We start from the raw sequence: 25272 nt of genomic DNA, 5'->3' as shown, positions 1-25272 counted from the left end.
AAAAATACGTTGTTAAATATTGTTAAAATTACAGTGTACCATCGCGATATGTAATCATTATACTGCGGATCGCTATGCAAAATAAAAATGTTTTACATTGATTGTGGAAGACAGGAATAACATAAAAATTGATTTCACTCCTTACCAACTTTGTTACGTTAACAGCAACGTTACAACATTTTTTTGAATTTCTTAAATCTTTCACTATTTTATATTTCACCTAACCAATTTCTTCATATGTAAATGCATGAAGATCCGCAGTCTAGTAATCATTGTGTAAAACAAGATTAAGCTTCAATTTGGTACAGCACGATTATTGGAAAGCCTACGAATACGATTCTGGTACATACAGTGTTAATGTCGTGAATGTACGAATGCAAGAACGATATTGTTTACAAAGTAGAGATTATAAAATGTAGCTACGGTCCGCGAAGATAGAAGAAGCATTGTTCGACTGCAAAAAAGAATTGGCTTAATGCACGTGGTTCTATTCACGAAGTTTTCAGACGAATTTTCCGCGACAAAGTGCACGTCTCGGTGATAAATATTTGCGGGAAATATCGAGAAGGTGTTGAAGATATCGATGGCTCGATCGGATCGGGTCCCATTCACGGAAACATATTCTAAACGGATCCTCGTTTTAAGAGCATCTATCGGTACAATGGAATTTCATGCGAGAACGGACAGGAATACTTCGTCTGCTACCCAACCCCCTCGAGGGGTAAAAAGCATTCCATCGTATTCGGTAGACACGCATTCGCGAGCCACGAAATATTTTTATCAATCCCGAGCGTATCTCTGCCCGCGGCACCACCGGAATATTTCACCGTTGGAGGATGATATAAAACACGCGTCGCGAGCCGCTTTAATGATCTCCGGGCAAATGAGCCTAACGAATATCTTTTTCCGATGGCGGACTTCCACGCCCGGCTATCCACCATTTCTGCAATAAGCTCTGTGCATCTCGTGATGCTACATTTTTCCTTTTATTTTTCATCCGGTAACGGAAATATGAATTCTTTTTTCAGCTTGTCGTCGTTTTTAAGCACATTCTTCGCGACATTGCTTTACGGATAATATGGAATTTTTGTTATTAAACACGGGTTTGATGTTTCATCACGGTGGGCTAGCAATTACAAGCTATTGTTAGCTTGAATCAAATCCTCGATGACATTCTTTGCAGAAAGACCAGAAATTGTTTACATTATTCGGTTCTTTGTGCAAAATAAAATGTTCGCGCATCAATTGCTGATTACTCTGATGTAGTGAAAATAATATAGCAATAGTCTTGAGGTCTTTTAAATTTTTCACTGTTTTAAATTATGCGCTTGCTCATTTTACCACGTTTTTTCGTCATAAATCTGAATCAGTTTGCTCATTTTTTTCTATTACTCAGTTAACGACAACTGAAGAAATATTACAAAATAATACGATTTGCGACATCGTTTAATTAGACATGTAATGAACTGACGAGAAATTTTAGTCATACATGGGCTGCGGATTTCGTGCACTTCTGGCAAAAACGGGTAGACACTTATGACAAAGCTGTGAAGACATTACATGAATTTAACGACATTTTTGTATTAATTCCGATTTACCAAAACTATTAAAAGAACAAATATACTTCCTTTTATTTCGCAGTGTACTCGTAGGATAAGACAAATCCGCGAGTTAATAAATATAAACTTTACACGATTCACACGCTGAAGTATTAAAAGGTGCAAATTTGTTGATGTTGCGAAGAAAATTTTATAAAATCCACAACCTCGAGATTCTCGTTTAATCCGTGGAAGGAAAATATATTTTTTTATAGATCTATATAAAATATAAACCCTTTCAATCGAAGGGAAACGGAATTTCGAATCGAACTGAAGTGAGTCGCTATAGTTGGCTCGCTGTGACCTCTGCGACCATCATCGCGGGATTTAAATTCTCGTGGAAGTATCGGAATACTTTCGCGTCTCGAGTTATTTTTACCGCTTCGCCGTTTTCACGAACAGCGACTTTCTTCTGTGGTGAGGCTCGCGAGACCAAGACACTAACTCTCCCGCGACGATCTCGGGATTCCTTACACGCGTGTCGAACGTTCGTCCAACCTCGGACTTCGTTCGCTGAACTTCCGCGAACCGTTCGACTTCGAGGTATTTAATAACCATAAAAGTGACAAATGGTCCTCGTCAACAGTTCAATCAATTCGCTTTACAGAATGCATTAGCCCCGTCATAATCTATGCAAATAATTCCGATAAATCGTTGGACAATTATTCCGCCGGATAAATCGTTTGTCCGAGTTCAGCACGCTACGCCGAACTAATTATACCGAATTTGTCTACGTGGACTCGTATAATGAATTTATCCTCGGTCCGCGACATTTTCGTTACATAATATTGTGCCGGATTGTCTGCAATTGTTCTTTTGCAACATCCAAATCACATTTTCCGTGCAAACGTTCGTTGATTGTTTCAAAAAACGTCCAGGAAATGGTGAATTTAACACTGTTACCGTAAAGAAAACGTTCAGTTTGTTTAAAAATCAAAATCCAACAATAATTTTTGGTTTAACAATCACTTCTCTTTCTCTGCTTCTGTAAAAAAACACCTCAAATCAATGCACATATGTATATTATTACTAGACCGCGGATTTTATGTATTCAAAGCAAAATTGTGCGCATAAAATTATTAATTGTAGGAAAATGTAAAAAGTTTGAAGGTATCAACATATTATTTTTGATCAAGTAAAATTATTAACGGAAGAAATAATATTTTAATTGGTTTCTGTTTCTCTTGCAATCAACGCATACAATTTATTTTGCATAAAGATCCGCAGTTTGATAATTAATTATGGTCTGAGAAACCTAGCACTGAGAACGTCCTTGAGTCAAGGCCTCTTCTGCACAAAGGCTCCAGTTAGCCAGTCAATGAGAAGAAGAGAATGTTACTTGGGTACAGGAAGGCCCAAAATGAGATTCAGGTTCCCAGTGAGAAAATGGGAGAACATTGAGGTCTGAAGATCATCGGGACTTGGGAATCTAGACAGCTTAGGGCCGAGATAATCTTTGCTCCAAGTTCTCTTGCGACGAAGCCCTTACTTAATCAACCTATTAAAAAGAGAAAGCATTGATGACGAAAGACTAGTTCGAATTTTAGTACCCGAGTGCCAATGAGGGGAATGGGGGATTATAGAGATTATAATCTAGAACCCTTTACCTCTCAATATACATATGTATAAGATATTTTAAAACGTTAGTAATCGAATATCGCAAACAATACATTCGGAAACTATTGTTTCAGAAAACACGTTCGAAATACTCGTGTGAATTTGTTTTGTTAGGGTGTAAAGAAATTATGTGTCGCGACTATCTCGGTAATAATTATTAATTTTTCACCCCATCTACCCTCGTGGTTATTTTATTTGGTATTCAGTTCTCTCGTTAACAACAATTTTACGATGAAGGAACTCAATGTGAGTTTTATATCTCGATCAAAAAGCAAAATAGAAAAAACCAATTATTATTTTTAATTATTTCTTCCTCCATTTTTATCGCTTATCCTTAATGTCCCGTGCTCGTTAATAACCTTCATATTCCGGGAAATATTCCCTCCATTGTTGAGGTTTTCTAGCGGCCTAAGGTCGACACTTCGCGTCTAACCTTTACATACTTGGCTTAATCATGCACCACGAGACTATCGTGTCGCATATTTCCGCCAATGAAACTCGGGCGTACTCCATTTTGGTTATGTCTTATTTATTCATATGAGGATGCAAGTATATTCTAACGTATTCTTTTACATTCTTATACATTCCTGCATATTCTAGTATATTCTAGTATATTCTTGTATATTCTTGTATATCCTTGTATATTCTTGTATATTTTTATATATTCTTGTATATTCTAGTATATTCTTGTATACTATATTTTTGTATATTCTGGTATAATATATTCTTGTACATTCGAGCATATTCTTGTATATTATAGAATATTCTACTATATTCTAGTATATTCTTGTATATTATAGAATATTCTACTATATTCTAGTATATTCTTGTATATTATAGAATATTCTAGTATATTATTGTATATTATATATAGAGAATATATCTATAACTACGAGTATATTCTTGTATATTATAGAATATCTATAAGAACGAGTATATTCTTGTATATTATAGAATATTCTAGTATATTATTGTATATTATATATAGAGAATATATCTATAACTACGAGTATATTCTTGTATATTATAGAATATCTATAACAACGAGTATATTCTTGTATATTCTTGTATATTCTTGTATATTTTTATATATTCTTGTATATTCTAGTATATTCTTGTATACTATATTTTTGTATATTCTGGTATAATATATTCTTGTACATTCGAGCATATTCTTGTATATTATAGAATATTCTACTATATTCTAGTATATTCTTGTATATTATAGAATATTCTAGTATATTATTGTATATTATATATAGAGAATATATCTATAACTACGAGTATATTCTTGTATATTATAGAATATCTATAACAACGAGTATATTCTTGTATATTCTTGTAAATTTTTATATATTCTTGTATATTCTAGTATATTCTTGTATACTATATTTTTGTATATTCTGGTATAATATATTCTTGTACATTCGAGCATATTCTTGTATATTATAGAATATTCTACTATATTCTAGTATATTCTTGTATATTATAGAATATTCTAGTATATTATTGTATATTATATATAGAGAATATATCTATAACTACGAGTATATTCTTGTATATTATAGAATATCTATAACAACGAGTATATTCTTGTATATTCTTGTAAATTTTTATATATTCTTGTATATTCTAGTATATTCTTGTATACTATATTTTTGTATATTCTGGTATAATATATTCTTGTACATTCGAGCATATTCTTGTATATTATAGAATATCCTACTATATTCTAGTATATTCTTGTATATTATAGAATATTCTAGTATATTATTGTATATTATATATAGAGAATATATCTATAACTACGAGTATATTCTTGTATATTATAGAATATCTATAACAACGAGTATATTCTTGTATATTCTTGTAAATTTTTATATATTCTTGTATATTCTAGTATATTCTTGTATACTATATTTTTGTATATTCTGGTATAATATATTCTTGTACATTCGAGCATATTCTTGTATATTATAGAATATCCTACTATATTCTAGTATATTCTTGTATATTATAGAATATTCTAGTATATTATTGTATATTATATATAGAGAATATATCTATAACTACGAGTATATTCTTGTATATTATAGAATATTCTAGTATATTATTGTATATTATATATAGAGAATATATCTATAACTACGAGTATATTCTTGTATATTATAGAATATCTATAACAACGAGTATACTCTTGTATATTCTTGTATATTCTAGTATATTCTTGTATATTATAGAATATCCTATTATATTCTAATATATTCTTGTACATTATAGATTATCTATATAACTATAGCGCACCACCTCTACAATAACACACAGATAGCTACATACAGTTTCTTATATCAAAGCTAATACATTCAGAAATAAAGCTATCTATCCGTAACACCGATGTTGGTCAGATCAAAGTGGCGATCGAGAAATCGGTGGATCTCGCGGTACAGAATCCCAGCGGAAACGCCTAAGGTGAAGGTCTAGGGTACTTCGGCGCGGCTACGAGGCCGGATTTATAATAGATGCACGTGGCGTACTGCCAACAGCCAGGCGCCACAATATTGCCGCTTAGTCACCTCGGGCCAGGCCTTCCTCTTTGTCCTCTAGCTCGGCGACGTAATAAATACCAGAAACGATCGCGGGAAAACTGAATATTTATGAGAGAATTCGGTGGCCGCCATGTCCTACCCGCTTCTCGTCCCGATGTTCGCTTTGATCCTCTTTCAGTTTCCCCGGGACATCCTGCCACTTCTACCGCCTGTCACTGTGATAGGTATATTTGCTTTGTTAAGCAAATCGTGACATAGGTATTAGCGAGCCCGACGAAGGTCTTATAGCTGTTTCTATCGCTACACTCCAGTTTTTCGATTGAAAGCGAAAGGGTCCGCCGTGGATCGCATTTCGAACTATCAAATCGTGTACAGAATTATGTACCAGTTCTTGAATCATAAAACCGGACACAAACTGTTCTCCATTTCTGCGTCCTTCTCCTTGGATTTTCCAGATCTTTTAATATGTTGCCGGGGGCATGAGTTTGAACAACTTTTCTGCTTAATTTCCGAGATATTCGCAAGAAACTGTTTGTATACCACTGCAGTATTCCCTCTGTAACTGTCGAAAAGATCTCTACCGTAACTGTAAACACTTTATCTAAATTCTAAATCAACCCGGTAGCCTTTTAAATATTTCTGGGACCAATCTTGAATAGTCTATTCCGAGGAAAACGCATTTAAAGTTTCAATTATCCACTACCACTATGCAATAAGACTGCACTTCCGAAGCTATAAATTCGGAAATTTTTCGAATTTCCAAATAAAACTTTGGGAGGTTATACCAGAAGGATTGCACTAGCAGACTATCAGAGATATAAATGCCTCCTTCGGAATGTTATTTTCCTTTCGTTAATAAAACGCCAAACAGATCAGACTTTTACAACAGCGGACTCAACTGTTCCGAAAAGCATTGCAATCGTAACGATTCTGAGAATAGCACTCGCAGCCTGTTCGAGGTACTGGAATCATTACTACTTTAAATAATCAAAGAACTTTCCCTGTTGGGGCGTATGCCAGGAACAATGATTCGGCTCGGACACGAGGAGCATATTAAATTGCATCCGCTTCTGCTATTCGTCGATCCATCTGTTTAGACTCGAGGGTACCAAACGTAAAATTATTTGCTACTGTATAATCAACAGGCTGCGGATTGTATGCATTTATAACAGAAATTGGTACGTACAATTTAAAGCAATGGACATATTTAAAAATTTTAAGAACATCAACGTATTAGTTCCAGTTTAATAAAATAATTAAGAGAAGAAAGACATTTTTATCTAGCTTCTGTGTCTTGGAATCGATGCCGGCACACTTTCTTATTTTGCATAAAGATCCGCCGTCTAATATAATCAATCTTTTTAAGAGCGGTGGAAATATAAATAGAGAAATATAATTTATTATCGTATTCTGTCTGGATTGTCTAGAACTAAATGACGATGTATAACCAGTGAAGAATATATTTATATGATAAACATAAACTCTCTTGTTTTCGAAAAACTTATATGTAACTGCAAAATAAATTGCACTGCAAGGGTTTAAAACAAAACTGAAGAATATAATATAAGTCTTCCGAATTTATTTGGAAATTTAAAGAAAATTTCGGAAGGATTAGTATCTCAATGTCAAGCCGAAAAGGTACCCTCATCCGTAATACGGCAAAAGCAGCCCCGAGCCATCGTCTTATATCGAAAGAAAACTGTATTCCTATTCTCCAAAAATTACTTGATTCGTCAAACAGTTTCGAAGACAGAAATAAATATAAGAATAAGTACAAATGATGTTTCAGGAACCCTAGTACGTGTCCGCGTACTCTAGGTTCTTACGTACTCGAATGCTCTCTAAAAAATCTCGCCATCGCTCATTGTGCCTAAAACTTTCCCGAGACGACGGCGATTTTTCCTTCGGAATCCTCCCGAAGAAAATTGCCCGACGCTCCGCTAATTACCGAATGGAGCATGCAACACCAAATGGAGTATTGGACGGCGCCAGACAATTAGCTTAGTAAATTCCGCGAAGAAGTTCGCCAGGACGCGACAGGGGGAAGAGAGTGGGGCGAGGGCGAGAAGCAAGACGAAAGAGAGAAAGGAAGAGGAGCGAAAGCACGGCCGAGTTAACTTTAATTGCCCGGTTGGCTACATAATAAATGACATTGCAGACGGCCGAGCTGAGGAAAAATTGTTTCGTCCTCCGCCTCCTTCAGCCCCTTTCTGGCAGACGCCGCACTTTCTGCCGTATATCTATACAGGGTTGTCGAAATAAATCCGGAATTTTTTCGGCCAGCCCCACAAATAAGACATACAAGCAATGTAATTGTCGACAGGGCAACTCGCTATATAAACCACCAATCAACGAACAAATGGGAAAATGTCAGCTAAACCGAGAATGCGATCGAAGAGCGGCAATAGGGCAGGCCAGGGCTACAAGTTCCGATTTTAAAGAAACATATGTATAAAGTAACGTAGAAATTGTAATATAGATATTCCCAGTTTTAACGGTTAATTTATTGTTAAATCTCAATATTTTCAAATTCTAACCTTAAAATTCAAATATTGAATAATAGAGGCTCTTTATATTTTTTCATTTATTTGTCGTTGTGAGCGAAGCGGAACTTTCTAACGGGTAATTTATTGTTAAATTTATTATATTTTCAAATTCTATCCTTAAAATTTAAATATTGTAATAGGTTCTTTATATTTTTTCATTTATTTGTCGTTGTGAGCGAAGCGGAACTTTCTAACGGGTAATTTATTGTTAAATTTCAATATTTTCAAATTCCAACCTTAAAATTCAAATATTGAATAATAGAGGCTCTTTATATTTTTTCATTTATTTGTCGTTGTGAGCGAAGCGGAACTTTCTAACGGGTAATTTATTGTTAAATTTCAATATTTTCAAATTCCAACCTTAAAATTCAAATATTGAATAATAGAGGCTCTTTATATTTTTTCATTTATTTGTCGTTGTGAGCGAAGCGGAACTTTCTAACGGGTAATTTATTGTTAAATTTATTATATCTTCAAATTCTAACCTTAAAATTTAAATATTGTAATAGGTTCTTTATATTTTCTTATTTATTTGTCGTTGAGCGAAGCGGAACTTTTTGCCCCGTTGTAGAGCAAGTTGTTACTAAAGAACAAAATTTTCTAATAATTAAAACTTTGATAAACTATTTTATTTGTTAATGAAATATAACACTGTAAATTGCTGACTATATGATGCTTTTTTAAAAACTAAAACACAACAAGAATTATATGCGTGTATACTACATATACGTATGCATACATTTGCTTTTTAACTGTTTAAATAAACGCACAAAGGGTGCTATAAAATCTCTTGACTTTCAATGAAGCTTACTGTTTCAAGAATGTACGAATAAAAGCGAACAATACCGAAGCCTTATAGTCGGACACCGAAAATTGTACAACTCACGCAAAATTTTTGAAATCGCCTTTTCGTGCGGCTTTTCGGTGCGAATACCTCGTTGTGTGTCGCGTCGATACGATTTCGTAGTTCGTACACGAGCATTACGAAAGCTGGGGTTGAACTTATCGATGGGGTTGAATTGTAATCTTGTTCCCGGGTATACATTCATCTTAGCCACGTCACTTACGACGGCCGAACATTCTTTACATCAGGAATTTATTTCCGGAATTAAATCTTCCCCCGTGTCTGTCGCGAATAAGATCGGCATTCAATTGGTCCGTCGTTCTGATTTTTGTACCCTTTTTACGCAATATGTTTCGTTTGGGTAAAGCTCGCGCAGGGTTTCCTTGCACCGGGAAAAATTCGATAGGAATTTAATTAACGTATAATGGAAGCTTGGCGGAGGGGTGGAGGTGGTTTGGGGGTTGATCGATAAATGACAGGGGAACAAAAATATTGTATATTCAGGGACAGTGTGAGACGACGGTGAACGTATTCTATTGAAAAGTTCTTCGTTTTTCCGCGAGCAAGAACTTTCGGATCTTGCACGCTCGCAATTAAAAGGTCCATTAACATTCCTACGAGTAAATTTTTATGGAAGAAGTGATTAGCCCTTAAGTGGACCTTTAAAATGTACTTTAAACATGCAATTGTCCAATGAAATTGTATTTAACACTACCTTGTTTGTAAACCTTCATCTACATCCACAAATAGTTATACATATTATTAATAGTTACACATACAGTCTTCGTTAGCATTTTGAGTGGTGCTGCATCGACTCCAATAGTTTAATAATTTGATACTAAACAAAACAATGCTTCGATCTTCAAACTGCTGTAGTCAATTTTCTCCAAAGAAGAAATTGGAAAAGTTAATAGTCATAACTAGACTGCGGATCTTTATGCAAAATAAAAATGTTCTGCATTGATTGTGGGGGGAGCAGGGATAAAATAAACACTGATTGCATCCCTTAATGACTTCGTTGCATCAAAAACAACATTACGACATTCTTAAATTTTTCTAATCCTTTGCTGTTTTATATTTCCATTTCTTCATTAATGCATAAAGTTCCGCAATCTAGTCATAACTAGACTGCGGATCTTTATGCAAAATAAAAATGTTCTGCATTGACTGTGGGGGGAGCAGGGATAAAATAAAAACTGATTGCATCCCTTAATGACTTCGTTGCATCAAAAACAACATTACGACATTCTTAAATTTTTCTAATCCTTTGCTGTTTTATATTTCCATTTCTTCATTAATGCATAAAGTTCCGCAATCTAGTCATAACTAGACTGCGGATCTTTATGCAAAATAAAAATGTTCTGCATTGATTGTGGGGGGAGCAGGGATAAAATAAAAACTGATTGCATCCCTTAATGACTTCGTTGCATCAAAAACAACATTACGACATTCTTAAATTTTTCTAATCCTTTGCTGTTTTATATTTCCATTTCTTCATTAATGCATAAAGTTCCGCAATCTAGTCATAACTAGACTGCGGATCTTTATGCAAAATAAAAATGTTCTGCATTGATTGTGGGGGGAGCAGGGATAAAATAAAAACTGATTGCATCCCTTAATGACTTCGTTGCATCAAAAACAACATTACGACATTCTTAAATTTTTCTAATCCTTTGCTGTTTTATATTTCCATTTCTTCATTAATGCATAAAGTTCCGCAATCTAGTCATAACTAGACTGCGGATCTTTATGCAAAATAAAAATGTTCTGCATTGATTGTGGGGGGAGCAGGGATAAAATAAAAACTGATTGCATCCCTTAATGACTTCGTTGCATCAAAAACAACATTACGACATTCTTAAATTTTTCTAATCCTTTGCTGTTTTATATTTCCATTTCTTCATTAATGCATAAAGTTCCGCAATCTAGTCATAACCAGACTGCGGATCTTTATGCAAAATAAAAATGTTCTGCATTGATTGTGGGGGGAGCAGGGATAAAATAAAAACTGATTGCATCCCTTAATGACTTCGTTGCATCAAAAACAACATTACGACATTCTTAAATTTTTCTAATCCTTTGCTGTTTTATATTTCCATTTCTTCATTAATGCATAAAGTTCCGCAATCTAGTCATAACTAGACTGCGGATCTTTATGCAAAATAAAAATGTTCTGCATTGATTGTGGGGGGAGCAGGGATAAAATAAAAACTGATTGCATCCCTTAATGACTTCGTTGCATCAAAAACAACATTACGACATTCTTAAATTTTTCTAATCCTTTGCTGTTTTATATTTCCATTTCTTCATTAATGCATAAAGTTCCGCAATCTAGTCATAACCAGACTGCGGATCTTTATGCAAAATAAAAATGTTCTGCATTGATTGTGGGGGGAGCAGGGATAAAATAAAAACTGATTGCATCCCTTAATGACTTCGTTGCATCAAAAACAACATTACGACATTCTTAAATTTTTCTAATCCTTTGCTGTTTTATATTTCCATTTCTTCATTAATGCATGAAGTTCCGCAATCTAGTCACAACAGTTATCAGTACAATACATTTGTACGCAGAATTCGGTCATTCTATTAAAAAGAAATACAATGTTCGTAAGATCTCGGAAAGTATGACCTTGAGATGACCGTAGCCCACACTGACTTGCGTCCCCCTCCAAATACAATAACTTTTTGCCGAAACATTTGGTTTGTTTCTGTATACATAACGAAGTTACGAGGGGTGGCAGAGTTAAATGGGACACCCTGTATGTGTAACTCTTTTTAACACTAAACCTACCGAGGCTTAAACGTAATTAGTACATGTTCCCTAATAAAAATGACAAGATTGATTTTATTCAGACTTTGTGCGGCTCCTACTGTGACACATGTTCCAATAAAGATATCTACACCATCATTTCTCGTGAAACCATCTTTATCATATCAATAATCGTAAAATAAAAAATCTGTATAACCGGTCATTTTTCTTGGTCGCGGTAGGTTTAGTGTTAATTCATCAATTTTGTGAAATATATTTCTGAAAATATTCTATCCAGTCTCCGTTCATCTGCCTCATTATATCCACCTAAACAATCTCTAGTCACCAATTTGTTCAGTTAGTCACCGAGGACGCTATTATTAGACTACTAAAGAGGAATTCTTTCTCTTTCTCTTTCCGTTTCACAGAACTTGCTTCTTCAGCCATTGCTATAATGAAATTCTCTCCACCTGTTGTTTGTTCTACGCTAGGGTGGTGCGTGCTAGACATGTTCGTATATGTATGCTGAATACCTAACGTTGCACGATACCTGTAACGCGATATCGTCGCGATGAGTTTTTCGCACGAGACTCCGCAGCAGAAAAAGAAAATCAACAGGCCGAAACGGAACGCGTACGTACTCTCACCTCCGCGCAGAACCGTGGCCAGGGGTTGCAATTACGACATCGCTAACTGCGCGCGGCTAATTAGGTTTATTGACACCTGCGGTTGGAACGGTGTCAGGGAAGTACAGTACTGGGAGACTGTTGTAACGGGATTCGCGAATAGGAGTGAACTATTACAATGTACACCGGCTGGCTCGAGGATTCTCCAGCGAATTTACCTTGTGCGCCAATTTAATTAACATTTCACTTACCGTCGCGTCGGGTTATTTAATAGGTTTCATGGAAATCAACGATTAACGACTGAGAAGTTGTTAACCAGTTATATTAATATTAATCACCAGACTGCGGGTCTTTATGCAAACTAAAAATTGATTGCTTCCATTATAATTATTCAATGATTTTAACAAACTGACACTAACATATTAATATTCTTAAATTATGTTTAATCTCTCTACTGTTTTCAATTGCACTTACTCGTTAATGCCATGCATGCATAAAATCCGCAGTCTATTAATCAGTGCAATTATTATTTTAACATGTTCACTGTCTAACACCCTCAAAAGTGTCACGAACGAACTTATTATTATATAATAATTGCTATATATTTTATATATTTATAATGAATATAATTTTTAGCTTAATATGTTGAATGGTTCACAAGACAAAACTTTATAATATTTTCATTTCATTTCAAAGTTAATGGGACTTTTTGTATATTATCACTGCAAACCAATTGATTTTTAACATGACGTATTTATAACAAAGAATTGTGTCATTTGTTATTTTAACATTTTGACAATGACTGCTTTATACTGTATACCGCTGTAAAATAGAAGACCGTCGCGATCCATTAATCTGTTATGCGGGCATGCTTTCCTAAGCGATTTTCTTTTATAGATAAGAATGCGAAATTCTGTTTCGCTGCTTCCCCAACCATGCTGACTCGACGCCACACTTTATGGCTCGGACGTGATATAAAATTCATTCCTAAAATAATTCGCATCGTTAAAAACTTTATACTATATGTATGCTTGCCCACGAAATGTAACAGAGGCATTGAAACGTTTCTAATTAAAATTTATTACATCTGCCAAAACTCTAAACATATCAACGTTATTATCATATCCTCATAGCGTAATTCTTCACCTTTAATTCTCAATGATAGCAACTATATTTCTTACCAAATTAACATAATTTATTGTTTCATTATCGTTAAGAATACATATCGTTATTAGCTGCTACACTGAATGTAATTATTAATAATTCAATGCTAAGTAAGGAGTTAACCATCTCTATCAGTAGCAACGAAACGTAGTGCATTATTAATAGACAACGGATTAAATTCGTGTATGACAAAAATAATTAGGTGTAATTTTGAAATAGTAAAAACATTAGAAGAACTTTAGAATAGATTTAAGAAAGAAAACAATGTTACCCCAGTATAGTGCAATTCAGGTAGAACATTTTTTATTTTGCATAAAGATTTGTGGTCTAATTATTAAACATAACTCTGTAGCTGTCATAACACGTCTACTTCAAAAACAGACTTAATCCAAGTTTATCTAAAAATGTTTTGCATTACACTTTGTTCCCAAGTTGCAGCGAACATAATTGTAATTGATCGAAGTAGTTCTTGAATCGATAGACTATCTACCCAGTATATTTTTTCCACTGAAACCATGCTGCCAAGTCATTACCATTCAGAGTTGATTCCGCCTTGTTCCTTCATTCCCTAATATTCCGAGCGTGAAGAAATCACTGGGAAGTCTATAATTGTTTCGTTCCTTGAATCCTTTATCGACGCACGCCCCGGACAATGTTCGTGTCGGTGACAACTCGTACCAACTTCCGGCATCGACTTTTCTCGCCGTCTTTTTCCTCGTTTTCCGCTTTAAGAACGCGCGCGCCGCTGGTTGCCGAACAAGCGCCGCTTAAAAGTACTTTCATAGCGGGACGACTAATTAGAGCGATTTAGCGACCGTCGTCGACGTTTATTTGGAATGCAAATGCAGCCTCCTCCCAACCCTTTTCTCGCCGTACAACCCAACCCCTGGCTTCCTTCGTTCTCCTCGTTGCTCTTTCCCCATTTCCCTCTTTCTCGCTTCGTTCCAACCGACTTTCCCTTCTACGTCCTCTGTTTATGCCTTTCTCTCCCTTTCTTTATTCATTCTGCCTATTATTCCCACTTTTCTCCCTGTTCGCTGTTCACTCCGTCTCCGTTCTCGTATTTCCCTCCAGTCCTGTCTGTTCTTCGTTTCATTTCTCCACCCTTCCTCTTCATTCTCCCTTTCTTCGCTGTTCTTTCTAGCCCCATCATTTTTTCCTATTTTCAGTTCTCGAACTGCCTGCTTCTCTTCCGTTTTTCGTTTGAACCTTTGCAAACGCCGAACCGTAAAAGCCATATCTGTTGAGGTTCGGACTGGGTTAAGACTTGTTCTTCCTGGTCCCATCATTATTTTCTATTTTCAGTTCTCGAACTGCCTGCTTCTCTTCCGTTTTTCGTTTGAACCTTTGCAAACACCGAACCGTAAAAACCATATCTGTTGAGGTTGAAATCCGTTATTAGGTTACAAGTTTTCGATGGGAGGAGATGGAAAAGCATAATTGAACGCGATGAAAATTGTATAGCTGATAAGTAGACTGCGGATCTTTATGCAAAATAAAAAATGTCTAGATTAATCGCAAGACACAAGAGCGAAATAAAACTTTCTTTCATCTTTGAATTATCTGATCAAGCTGAAACCAGTACGCTGATGTACTTAAATCTTTTTAATATGTCGAATGCTTTAAAAATTGTGCTTACCCATTTTTACCATACACCCATAAAAAATCCGCAGTCTACTGATAAGAAATAGTCTTCCGAAAAACGGTAACAAAAGAAATCCGAAACCAAGCTGAAATATTATCTTCGTGACTTTCATTAATTTGTATTAATATTTTTCTAAAATCTAGGAAAGCTTTTATGTAATAGGAGAATACTTTCTGTCTCATTCCGGTGGATGTAACTTCGTTTTGCAAAGGCTGAATTTGTGTGAATATTCTTCCAAATATCGTTGAAAATTAAAGCTAGGATATTTAACCGTTATACTATTTTCGTTTTACACATTGAATCAACAGATCACGTTTCATTTGTGACGTGACATTCCAAAGACATACATCTCGCAAAACATGGACAGAATTAAATCAATCGTTTTACAATATGCAAAGAAATGGGAGAATGTTCACCCCGAGGAACGTATGAAGATTAATGCTTTATTCCGTCACGAAGAAAATTTCGAAGTTCGCCCGGAAAACCGTCCGTGCCACGTGAATCATTTTCTTTCCAGTGATGGTTGTTCGCCCCTTTCGTCGCAACCACCGTTCACTCTGTCGACGTTAGACTGCGAAAAGGTGGCGACGAGAAACGGCCAATGGAAGGGCGGAACGGTTGAATGGACGGTAATCGAATGAATGGAGAACGCGACTGGGGATGCTTTCGGGTCGTCAGATCCGGCTGAAAAGGGATGTTAGGTGTTGTTTAAGGGTTATTGTTGCGCCCTCTTTTGTCCCGCGAGTTCACGATGCAATCTGTTCCACCATTTCATCGTTAAACGTAATTTATTTCAGTAGAAAAAAGACTGCGTTGTCTTCGTGTCTGTTAACCGTCCTTTGTCCTTTTACTGCTCAGCGCGTAAAAAAGGGGGAAATTCGGGTTTAAAGAGTGCAGTCTTTGCTTCGAGTGTAATATAGATATAGAAGTTTATTAGTTTTTCATTACTAGTGATTATTAGTCAACTATCTGCAGCTAACCAATTCAATTACTTTCATGTTTCAAGCGAATCTCAAATCGGTGTATACATATATTCCGATTATCTTGTATACAACATACAAGCAAAGTCGCACAAATAAGGGAAGGGAGCACGAAGTGAGGGGAATAAGACATGTAACATTATTTAGAGGCTCACGATCAATGATATCCAAGTATCGATTTCAAACGAAAGTATATATCGATGGTACCAAACAGGTCTTAATACCATTAGTAATTCGAGATTCCATTTCCAGTGGTTTTCCCTTCCGACCGCGTAATTGTTTATGAAATTAAATTTTCTGAGTGTGTCCTTACGTTCTAGATCTTTCAGATATATTTTAACAATAGCAACCTCAGCAATGATTATTGTTAGATTGCTGAATGATTGTATTGATGCGATATGATGATTAGATTGATGAATAGGGATAATACGTTTTCATTAACGTTCTGTTTCGTTCAATCAACTTGGACCATTTTTTTTTACTATTACAAAAAAAATATTTTGATATGAGATATGAGAAAATAGCTGCACCGAAAGTTGTATGGTTTCAATAGCAGCATACAATGTAAAAATTAGTTTGTTTCTATCTTGCATTAAAAATCATTCATAGAGAATATCTCGGTAGCTATTAGTTTTTCGCCTCATACTGGGTCATTCAGAAAGTTCGTAGCCTAACAAGGAAATGACATGAACTAATGAGTCAAAAGAGTAAATGAGTCTTAAGCTCTGTGCAAATTTTTTTCCAGCGATTTTCTAATTCATTTACCCCATGTCTGAAATGATTTTCCTCGAGACATCTAAAATACTCATCTACGGCTGCTATAACTTCTCCGTTTGATGAAAAACGCCTGCCACGTAGGAATTTTTTGAGGTTTGGGAACAAATGGAAGTTAAAGGGGACCAGGTCTGGTGAATATGGTGGATGCTGCAACAATTCATAGCGTAACTCCTTCAATTTGGCCATTGCAAAACCACCTTTGTGAACCGGTGAATTGTCCTGGTGAAAAATGACTTTTTTTCTTCGCTAAGCCAGGTCTTTTCTCCCGAATTTCTGTATCCAGTTGATCCAAAAGGTTTGAGTAATACTCTCCTGTTATTGTTTTCCTGGTTTGAAGGTAATCGATTAACAAAATCCTTTTGCATCCTAAAAAACGGATGCCATGACATTCTTTATCGATTTTGACCACTTTGGCCGCTTTGGAGCTGAACAACCGAGCTCAGTCAACTCTGCGGTTTGTTGTCGCAATGCAGGATTATAGTGGTAAACCCAAGTCTCATCCATGGTTACAAATCGACGCAGAAAGTCAGTTTTATTTTTTTGCAAACGATCCAAATGTTGTTGAAAACATTTCACGCGAATGCGTTTTTGATCCGAATTTAACGAATGCGGCACCCATCGTGTTAATTAGCTTTCTTATACCGAATTCATTGGTTAAGATCTCATGAACTGATCCAGTCGAGATGCCTGTGGCCTCAGCTAAATCAACCGCAGTTAATCGGCGATCTTCCAAAACCAAATCATGGACATGATCAATCATTTCTGAAGTGGTTGCAGTTCTTGGATGTCCTGAACGTGGATCATCATTAATGTCTGTACGACCATGTTTGAATAGAGCAACCCATTTTTTTTACCATTGTATATGAAGGAGCACTGTCCCCTAACACATTCACCATATCATAAAAAATTTCATTTCCGCTTAGTCCTTTTTTATAAATATTCAATGACTGCGCGATTTTTCAAGTTCTCCATGTTTCCAATCAAAGCAAACACAGCTACTTTAATCAGCTGTCTGAAGCAAGCTATTTGACAGATCGATTTGGAATGTATGGTATGTTCGCATCAAGGACGGATGTTTTCAACAACGAAATGTTTTTGCTGCTATCAATATCATCTATGTGTCAGGCTACGAACATTCTGAATGACCTTATAAGTTTCTATTCAGGGTTCAACTCTCTCTCTCTCTATGTATCTCGATAAAAAAGCAAAATAGATACCAACTAATTATTACATTGTATGCTACTCTTGAAGTCATAAAACTTTCGTTTCAGCTACAAATAATATTTTCTCGTACATAAAGAGTTTACATGTTGGCTGAATCAGCCAGTATTATCACATCAAAGACGAAAATCTTTTTTGGGGTGGACACGAGTTCCGCGCAACTTGGCCGCATTTTCTACCGAATTTTAACGGCAACGATTATTCACGGCTGACCCGTATACGTACGACCGCGCGAAACCCGGTAAACCATAAATGTGGTTTTCGTGGCCATAAACTTCTGCCCCGACAATTACGCTTGTAACTTTCTTTTCGGCCCGCAAACGCGGCGTCGCGTCGTTCTCGTAGAAACGTTCGTCCGGCTCGTTTGCGGGAAAGCACTATTTTCAGAGTGAACTGCTGGAGCAGGCAAGTAAAATGGGTTCATTTTGTATATTGTACGTAGGAATATTTCTCCTTTGGGTAAACGACTCTGTTCCTTCGTAATAAATATTATTAAATTGAAATAACGAGCTGCGGATTTCAGTTACAGCTCCCAATGTTCTCCCGGGCAACACGAAAAATTGATTTTCTTCCACGAATAGTGAGGATGGAATTAATTGATAAAGATCCTATCGTATCATCTTTTTGTTGTCTGAGAATTCAATTACGGTCCAGTGAAAACGCAGTTTAAAACTTTCGTACCTTTCCTATTAGATAGACTAAGTAAAATTCCCAAATTTTTTTTGCCGGGATAATTACTAAATGAAAAATTCTAATTTTATCTAGCCATAAAAACATTGTAAGCTGCAGCTTTGTGTTTAAATTTCGTAAATCAAAATTTTACAAAACGCCAGAAATGTATTGTCTAAAATGTCGCGTACGAATCTTCATTTAAATCATTATTGAAATATAGCAACAGTTTCCAGGAAAAACTCGGAAATCTGGCAATGTTGTTATTAGCAAGAAACATTTCAAGATGAGAGCTTAATTAATTATTACGAAAAGGAATAAATGTCTATGCACAGCTCCTATTTCCTGCAATTGACTTGGAATATTTTGCATGAAAATCCGCAGCCTAGCGGTCATCTTCAAATGATTCTAGCTCATTGTAACGTTGACCGATTTTGATGAAATTTTCATAATGCGGATAATTGATACAGATCTAAAACCCACAAAATTTTAACATTTTTATTACATACTCAAAAGTTGTAAAATCAATATTTACCATTTCTTTTGCAATTTTCTTGAAATTTTCTTCACACATCATTTAGTCACCTAATTCTGCTGAATTCTTAAAGAGACTCAAGTCATGTGGTCCACTTTTGAAAAAGTTGCATTACTTTAAGGGTGTATGGAGACTTTAAACTGAGTGAACAATACAAAAACGTTTTATTATTCACCACGCATTGCAAGACACAAGTCCGCATTAATCTACAATAGTAGAATCGACTTCTGAAAATATAATATGTACTAGCAATTGTTTGTTCAGCAAGGAGAGCTAAAGTTGATGGAAATTGAAGACAACGCGTGCAGATGCGTAGGAACTTTGTCTGACAAACTTCGACTTCTTCCCATTAGTGCGGTCACGCTCGACATAATTTCACTTGTAAACAAAATGCATAAAATTATGAATGAATCCGCGTACAAAGCTATTCATTCGACCGTGAGGTGGTTAGTACTCTGTGCGCGAGAGGAGCGTCGAAGGAAAAGTTGCACGTTTTAACGAGGTCTAACTTTCCGCGAGCGTCTTTTTTTCTTGTGGTTGCACCTGTAGCAAGCACAGTTGCTACAGCCTTTCTTTCTCTTGTTTTTCTTGAACAACAAACCCTCGTAATTACATATCCTTTGTCATCCATAAATTAATTATCTTCGTAGAGGTTCGCGTTATTTACGAAATGTAAAACACTTCAGCGTGACTACAAAAGGCTATTATTTTTTGCTCAGCATGCACGTCGGAAGAAAAAGTTACCATGCGCGTCACACATAGGGTGTTAAACACTCTTCTGCCTTGAAGAATATTAATAATCTTTTAAATATTAGTATCGCCTTATCGGTATGGGAGCCATTAATTAAGTAAGAATTAATTAAGCTTTTGTTACACTATACAGGGTGTCCCACGTAACACTTTTCACAATTTTTCAAGTACTTGCTTGATAATCTGACAAAGAAATATTATATTTTAAACAATAGTTGATTAGTTTTCAATTGGCTATACATTGCAATAAAAAAAGTTCGAAATTTTTTTCAGTATTGTCAAGACCACCTTCATTTTTTTAATTGGCACTTGGTATTTTTGACTTAACAGTATTATAGCCCGTATCAAGACAAATTCAACGACCTAGTATACCATGACCTTCGGATGACCTTGCAGTACCACTTAAAAAATGAAGGTAGCCTTGGCAATAATTAAAAAGAAAATTTTCGAACTTTTTTTATGGGCAATGTATAGCCAATCGAAAACTGATCGACTTTTGTTTAAAATATTTTCTTGCCAGATTATTGCAAACAATTAATTGAAAAATCATGAAAATTATTGCGTGTGGGACACCCTGCATACGGAGTTCACGTCATTACTAGGTGGCGTTCTGTTTTCGAAAACTATTGTGATTCGAAAGAAATGAAAGCGGAGAAAGTTACACTGTTTTTTGCAAGGAATGTAATGGTGTCTGTAATTTTTCTCTAGAAATGAACATGATCTTCAATTCTTTAAATGGAATGCTATGTATTTTTTATATCATTTGAAAGCGTGTGCCGAAACGAATTCATTCTTATACGACACACTCATCTTCGAGGTCATACAAGGTCACAAATGAAAGAACCATTTTGAATATTTTGTACGCAATATTTCGTAAAGATATTGCTTTTTTATGCAAAATAAAAATTTTTTACCTGAATTGCAACAAACTGAAGTGACAGAGATATATTTTGTTTGTTAATATGTTTAAGTAAATTAAATTCTTCTAATGTTTTTACTGTTTTAAATTGCACCTAATCATTTTTGTCATAAATGCATCAAATCCGCTGTCTATTGATTACAATGGTGTTTACATCGATCAATAAGTTCGTGTAAGAAAGAAAAAGTTGCGGTTGTTGAATGTTATTGTTCAATAATCGCTGTCGCAATCGAATCGACGATGCACTAACAAGCGCTTGAAGAGAAACTCGAAAAATTGGATCGTTTTCATTTTGATTGCAGAAAATATGTGTCTTCCAAAAATTGCTCGAAGATCTGTCGTCACGGATGACCGCCGCCGAGGCGGTCCAGAGCGGCTGGCAAAACCCGAGCGACGCGAACGAGGCGACGGAATTTCTAGAGCAATTGCAGAAATTCGGCGAACGACTGGTGCCCATTCAGAGGAACATCGAGGACGCGAACGACCAAGCGAGCGTCTTCGCCTCGAGCAGCGTCATCGTTTCTCATGCTTTGCTGGCGAAACTCGAAGATCTCAACACCAGGTATAACCCGACTTCCAGTAAATTCCTTCGATTACCATTCTGTCGTTGTCGCGCCACAAGAACCGGAAAACTGCAAATAGTTAGGGTAAACGTAGGAAGAAACAACAATTTCGTTTTCATAATAATTGAAACAATTTATTTTGCTTGCTATAAGCTTTTAAAAGATTTACAGCAGTTCGTAAATCATAATTTCTATTTTGCAGACTTTTGCTGGTTGCATTTAATTGCTGCAGTATGGAATTCTACATGAAAAGCAAAAGTGCGGTTTCAAAGTTGCCGAATTGTTTATGCAGCTTTTCAGCTTCTAACTTTGTTAAGGGTTTTTCATTAGTATCATTAGAAATTGTAAATAGCCTCTTTAATTAACAAAAAAATTAATATTAACAGCTAAAATTGCATCTGCTCTTGAGGGCCATCATGTTGTCGGCACGGTAGACGCAGTCATAAAAAGATAATGTCGGTATGCGATCACTGTTCGTGCAGAACACAGGCTGTTTGACAAGAATCGCGACTTTACTGTATTATAAATTTTCCCAAATTAGAGGGTGAAATTCTTTAATGAGAAAAAGATAGAATTTGGATCTTGGATCTTGGTATGTGTTCGGGGGCCCCTTTTGCATGGGGCCCGGGCATTTGCCCAAGTTGACCATAGGGCAACGCGCCACTGGGTGCACACTTATACTTAGAAAATGAACCAGTTAATGTCAGACTGTTCTAAACATTATAACAAGGATTAGTACAAGAACAAATGATGTACTACTGAAAGAACGCCAAGAGGCTAAATAAGACTTGCCTCTTTTCGCCACCAATAATATTCCTTTAACTTTGTTATTTCCGTTTGCTAGAAGATATATCGTACACCAAGGTATACGTACCTAGAAATCGCTTACTTATCGGTTTTCCGAGGTCGTTCGAATGGAAAATCACGAGACGGTAACTTTTTCACGTGTTTTCGCAGGTGGAAGGTGCTGCAAGTGGCGGTTGACGAGCGTTACAAGTTGCTAAGCGGATTTGGAAAGGATGGCAGCACTCCGGGTAGCCAGGCTTTCCTCGCGAGCAGCGTGGAACCACCATGGGAGAGAGCCCTCACACCCGCCAAAGTGCCTTACTATATCAAGTAATCGATCTTCCTTGCTCTGCAGTCAGTCACCTTAAACTGACGAACGAATTCCTCCCCCGCCCGCGGTCGAATTTCGTACCATGCCGGCGCGATCTTAGCGCAGGCAAACGAATAATTGATGAGACAGTTGTGATTTGAGACAACAGGAAGTTTGCGAGAGAGCTCGGGAGCAACCGAAAATTTCACGTTCGCGAGAGTATACGCGAGATTGGACGATACAAATTCTGCATTCGAGCAACGGAAATCGAGGAACGAATTCGTGGAAAATCTAGTCGAGACTGGAAGGGTGAAACGAGTCACGTGGGATTAACAAGACTTTCGGTTGATTTAGATTGAGGGAAATATGAGGATAATATTAGGTTGTTCGAAAAGTTCCTTTCGGAATGTGTTCCTTCCATGTTGCTAAATAAGTACAAACAATGCAATAATATTTACGTTAATGTTTTAGTACTTCCTAACACGAATTTGTATTATGTGTAAACCAACTTTTGGGGCGACCTAATATTTATTTGGCAATAGTAAAGGAACACACTCCGAAAGCTACTTTCGGGACAACCTAATACATACAGGGTGCGCCGTCTGTAGGTACCATATGTTAAACGCTAAAACAATTGTTATTCGTAAACATTCCGGAGAATATTCTAGCGTATTTGACAGCTCATTTCATACCATTATTCACCATGAATAACTTAACACCAGCACAATGACTCTCCTCAGAAGATTGTTCCCGAATCGCTTAATCTCGAAAAATGGCGATTACAATTGGCCTCCACGTTCGCCGGATTTGACGCCTCCAGACTGCTCCAGACTTTTTTCTGTGGGGATATTTAAAGTCAAAAGTTTATGTTGGCGCGCCGCGGTCCCTCCAGGAGCTGAAAGATGCAATCCGTAAGGAAATAACGGAAATAATGCCCGAAACGTTGCAAAAAGTTATGGGAAATGCCCAAAAACGAGCATTTCTTTGCGTCGTTCATAAAGGTGATTACTTGCCCGACGTTGTATTTAAAAAATGAATTTTTTGTATTGGTATAAACCAAAGTAAATAAATATCGCAAACCGAACTCGATTTAATTACGTTTTCACTATTTTATAAGCATTTAACATATGGTACCTACAAATGGCGCACCCTGTACTTCAGTCAGCTGGTTGACACTAGCTTTACGGGCACCGTCAAAATATTAGAATATTTTTAATTTGCGGATATGTGTGTGTGTGTGTGTGTGTATATTGAGATTCTGAAGATGCTTCCACGAGGAATTATTCAACGAATTTCTTTCTCAAGGGTAAACTCAGGGAAGCCGAGCAAAGTCTAACTAGTAATATTTTTCTATTATTACTGATTTCATTAGTAAATTAGTAGTTTCATTTTAAAAACAAGTGACCCGAAGCGTACAATTGTTAAAACTAAGTAGTACGTTTTTTAGGTAAAATATGTTGGTAAATTTCGCGATTTCAATTTTTGATGAGACAAGCAATTTAACGATTAAAGAAATATATAAAAAAAGGATTGGATAATATCCAGATCTGGGCACCTCTGAAGTAACGTTATTTGAAATATTATTTAAAATATCATGTTATTTTAGTTTACAATTACTTCGATGCCTGTGATCACTTTTGAAATAACATTACTTGAGATATTATTTCAAATAGCATGTTATTTTACTTTGTAATTATTTGAAATAATCATTTCAGATAACAGTGAAATTGTTCGTCAAAACTAACCGGATTATCAGGTTTGAGTCCAGTTTATACAGACACCCATTTGTTGCATATTATTTTGAGGATTATTTCTTTTGGCAAACTTGAAATAAAGAAATATCGAAAATAGTGTACTATTTGAAATTGCTGTTATTTCAAATGAATCAGTATTATTTTTATCTTCAAATAACGGTGCGAAACAAATGATTTCAAATAGTTATTTCTTATTTTCATATCAAATAAAATTTGCCCAGGTCTGTCTATATTCTAACCATATCTTACCAGTTGAAGAATCTCTCGGGCTTTCGAATGTTCGAGTTCCTCGATCCGTAGATAAATACTTAAAATGCGGTCCGAGCCAAGAATCGCTTGGATTTCGTAAAGATTAAACAAAGTTCTGGACGAGCTCGACTTGGGCAACTTCTATCCGCGAGATCCTTCTCGCTACCAAATTTCATTAATTTCTTAATCCTCTGCTTCCCCGCTAAGTGGTCGGACTCATTTCCTAATCCTGATACGTTTTCAGCCATCAGTCGGAGACCACCCATTGGGATCATCCGAAAATGATAGAGCTGATGTCTTCTCTGGCGGACCTGAATGAAGTACGATTCTCCGCATACAGGACCGCGATCAAGCTGCGCACCGTTCAGAAGCGATTGTGCCGTGAGTATTTCGCTGGCTGGCAAGCTTCTATCGGTCTAGC

The 25272-nt window shown here is 36.1% G+C and overlaps 1 protein-coding gene across 11 annotated transcripts in view; it reads left to right on the top strand.

Moving 5' to 3' along the window:
* The window catches only part of LOC143217586 (dystrophin, isoforms A/C/F/G/H), a 1095306-nt gene that overhangs the window by 1061687 nt on the left and 8347 nt on the right, over positions 1 to 25272 (top strand). For all 11 annotated transcript variants that reach the window (XM_076442046.1, XM_076442049.1, XM_076442042.1 and 8 more), the window contains 3 exons: positions 21492 to 21751; positions 22710 to 22868; positions 25096 to 25232. In XM_076442046.1, the coding sequence (XP_076298161.1) occupies positions 21492 to 21751; positions 22710 to 22868; positions 25096 to 25232 (556 nt within the window). The remainder of the gene's footprint in view (positions 1 to 21491; positions 21752 to 22709; positions 22869 to 25095; positions 25233 to 25272) is intronic.

The sequence above is a fragment of the Lasioglossum baleicum genome, chromosome 17 (assembly GCF_051020765.1).
Source record: "Lasioglossum baleicum chromosome 17, iyLasBale1, whole genome shotgun sequence".
In the NCBI taxonomy this organism is placed as follows: Eukaryota; Metazoa; Arthropoda; class Insecta; order Hymenoptera; family Halictidae; genus Lasioglossum; species Lasioglossum baleicum.
The sequence above is the reverse complement of the archived record's forward strand: the minus strand, read 5'-3'. Positions and strand labels throughout refer to the sequence as shown.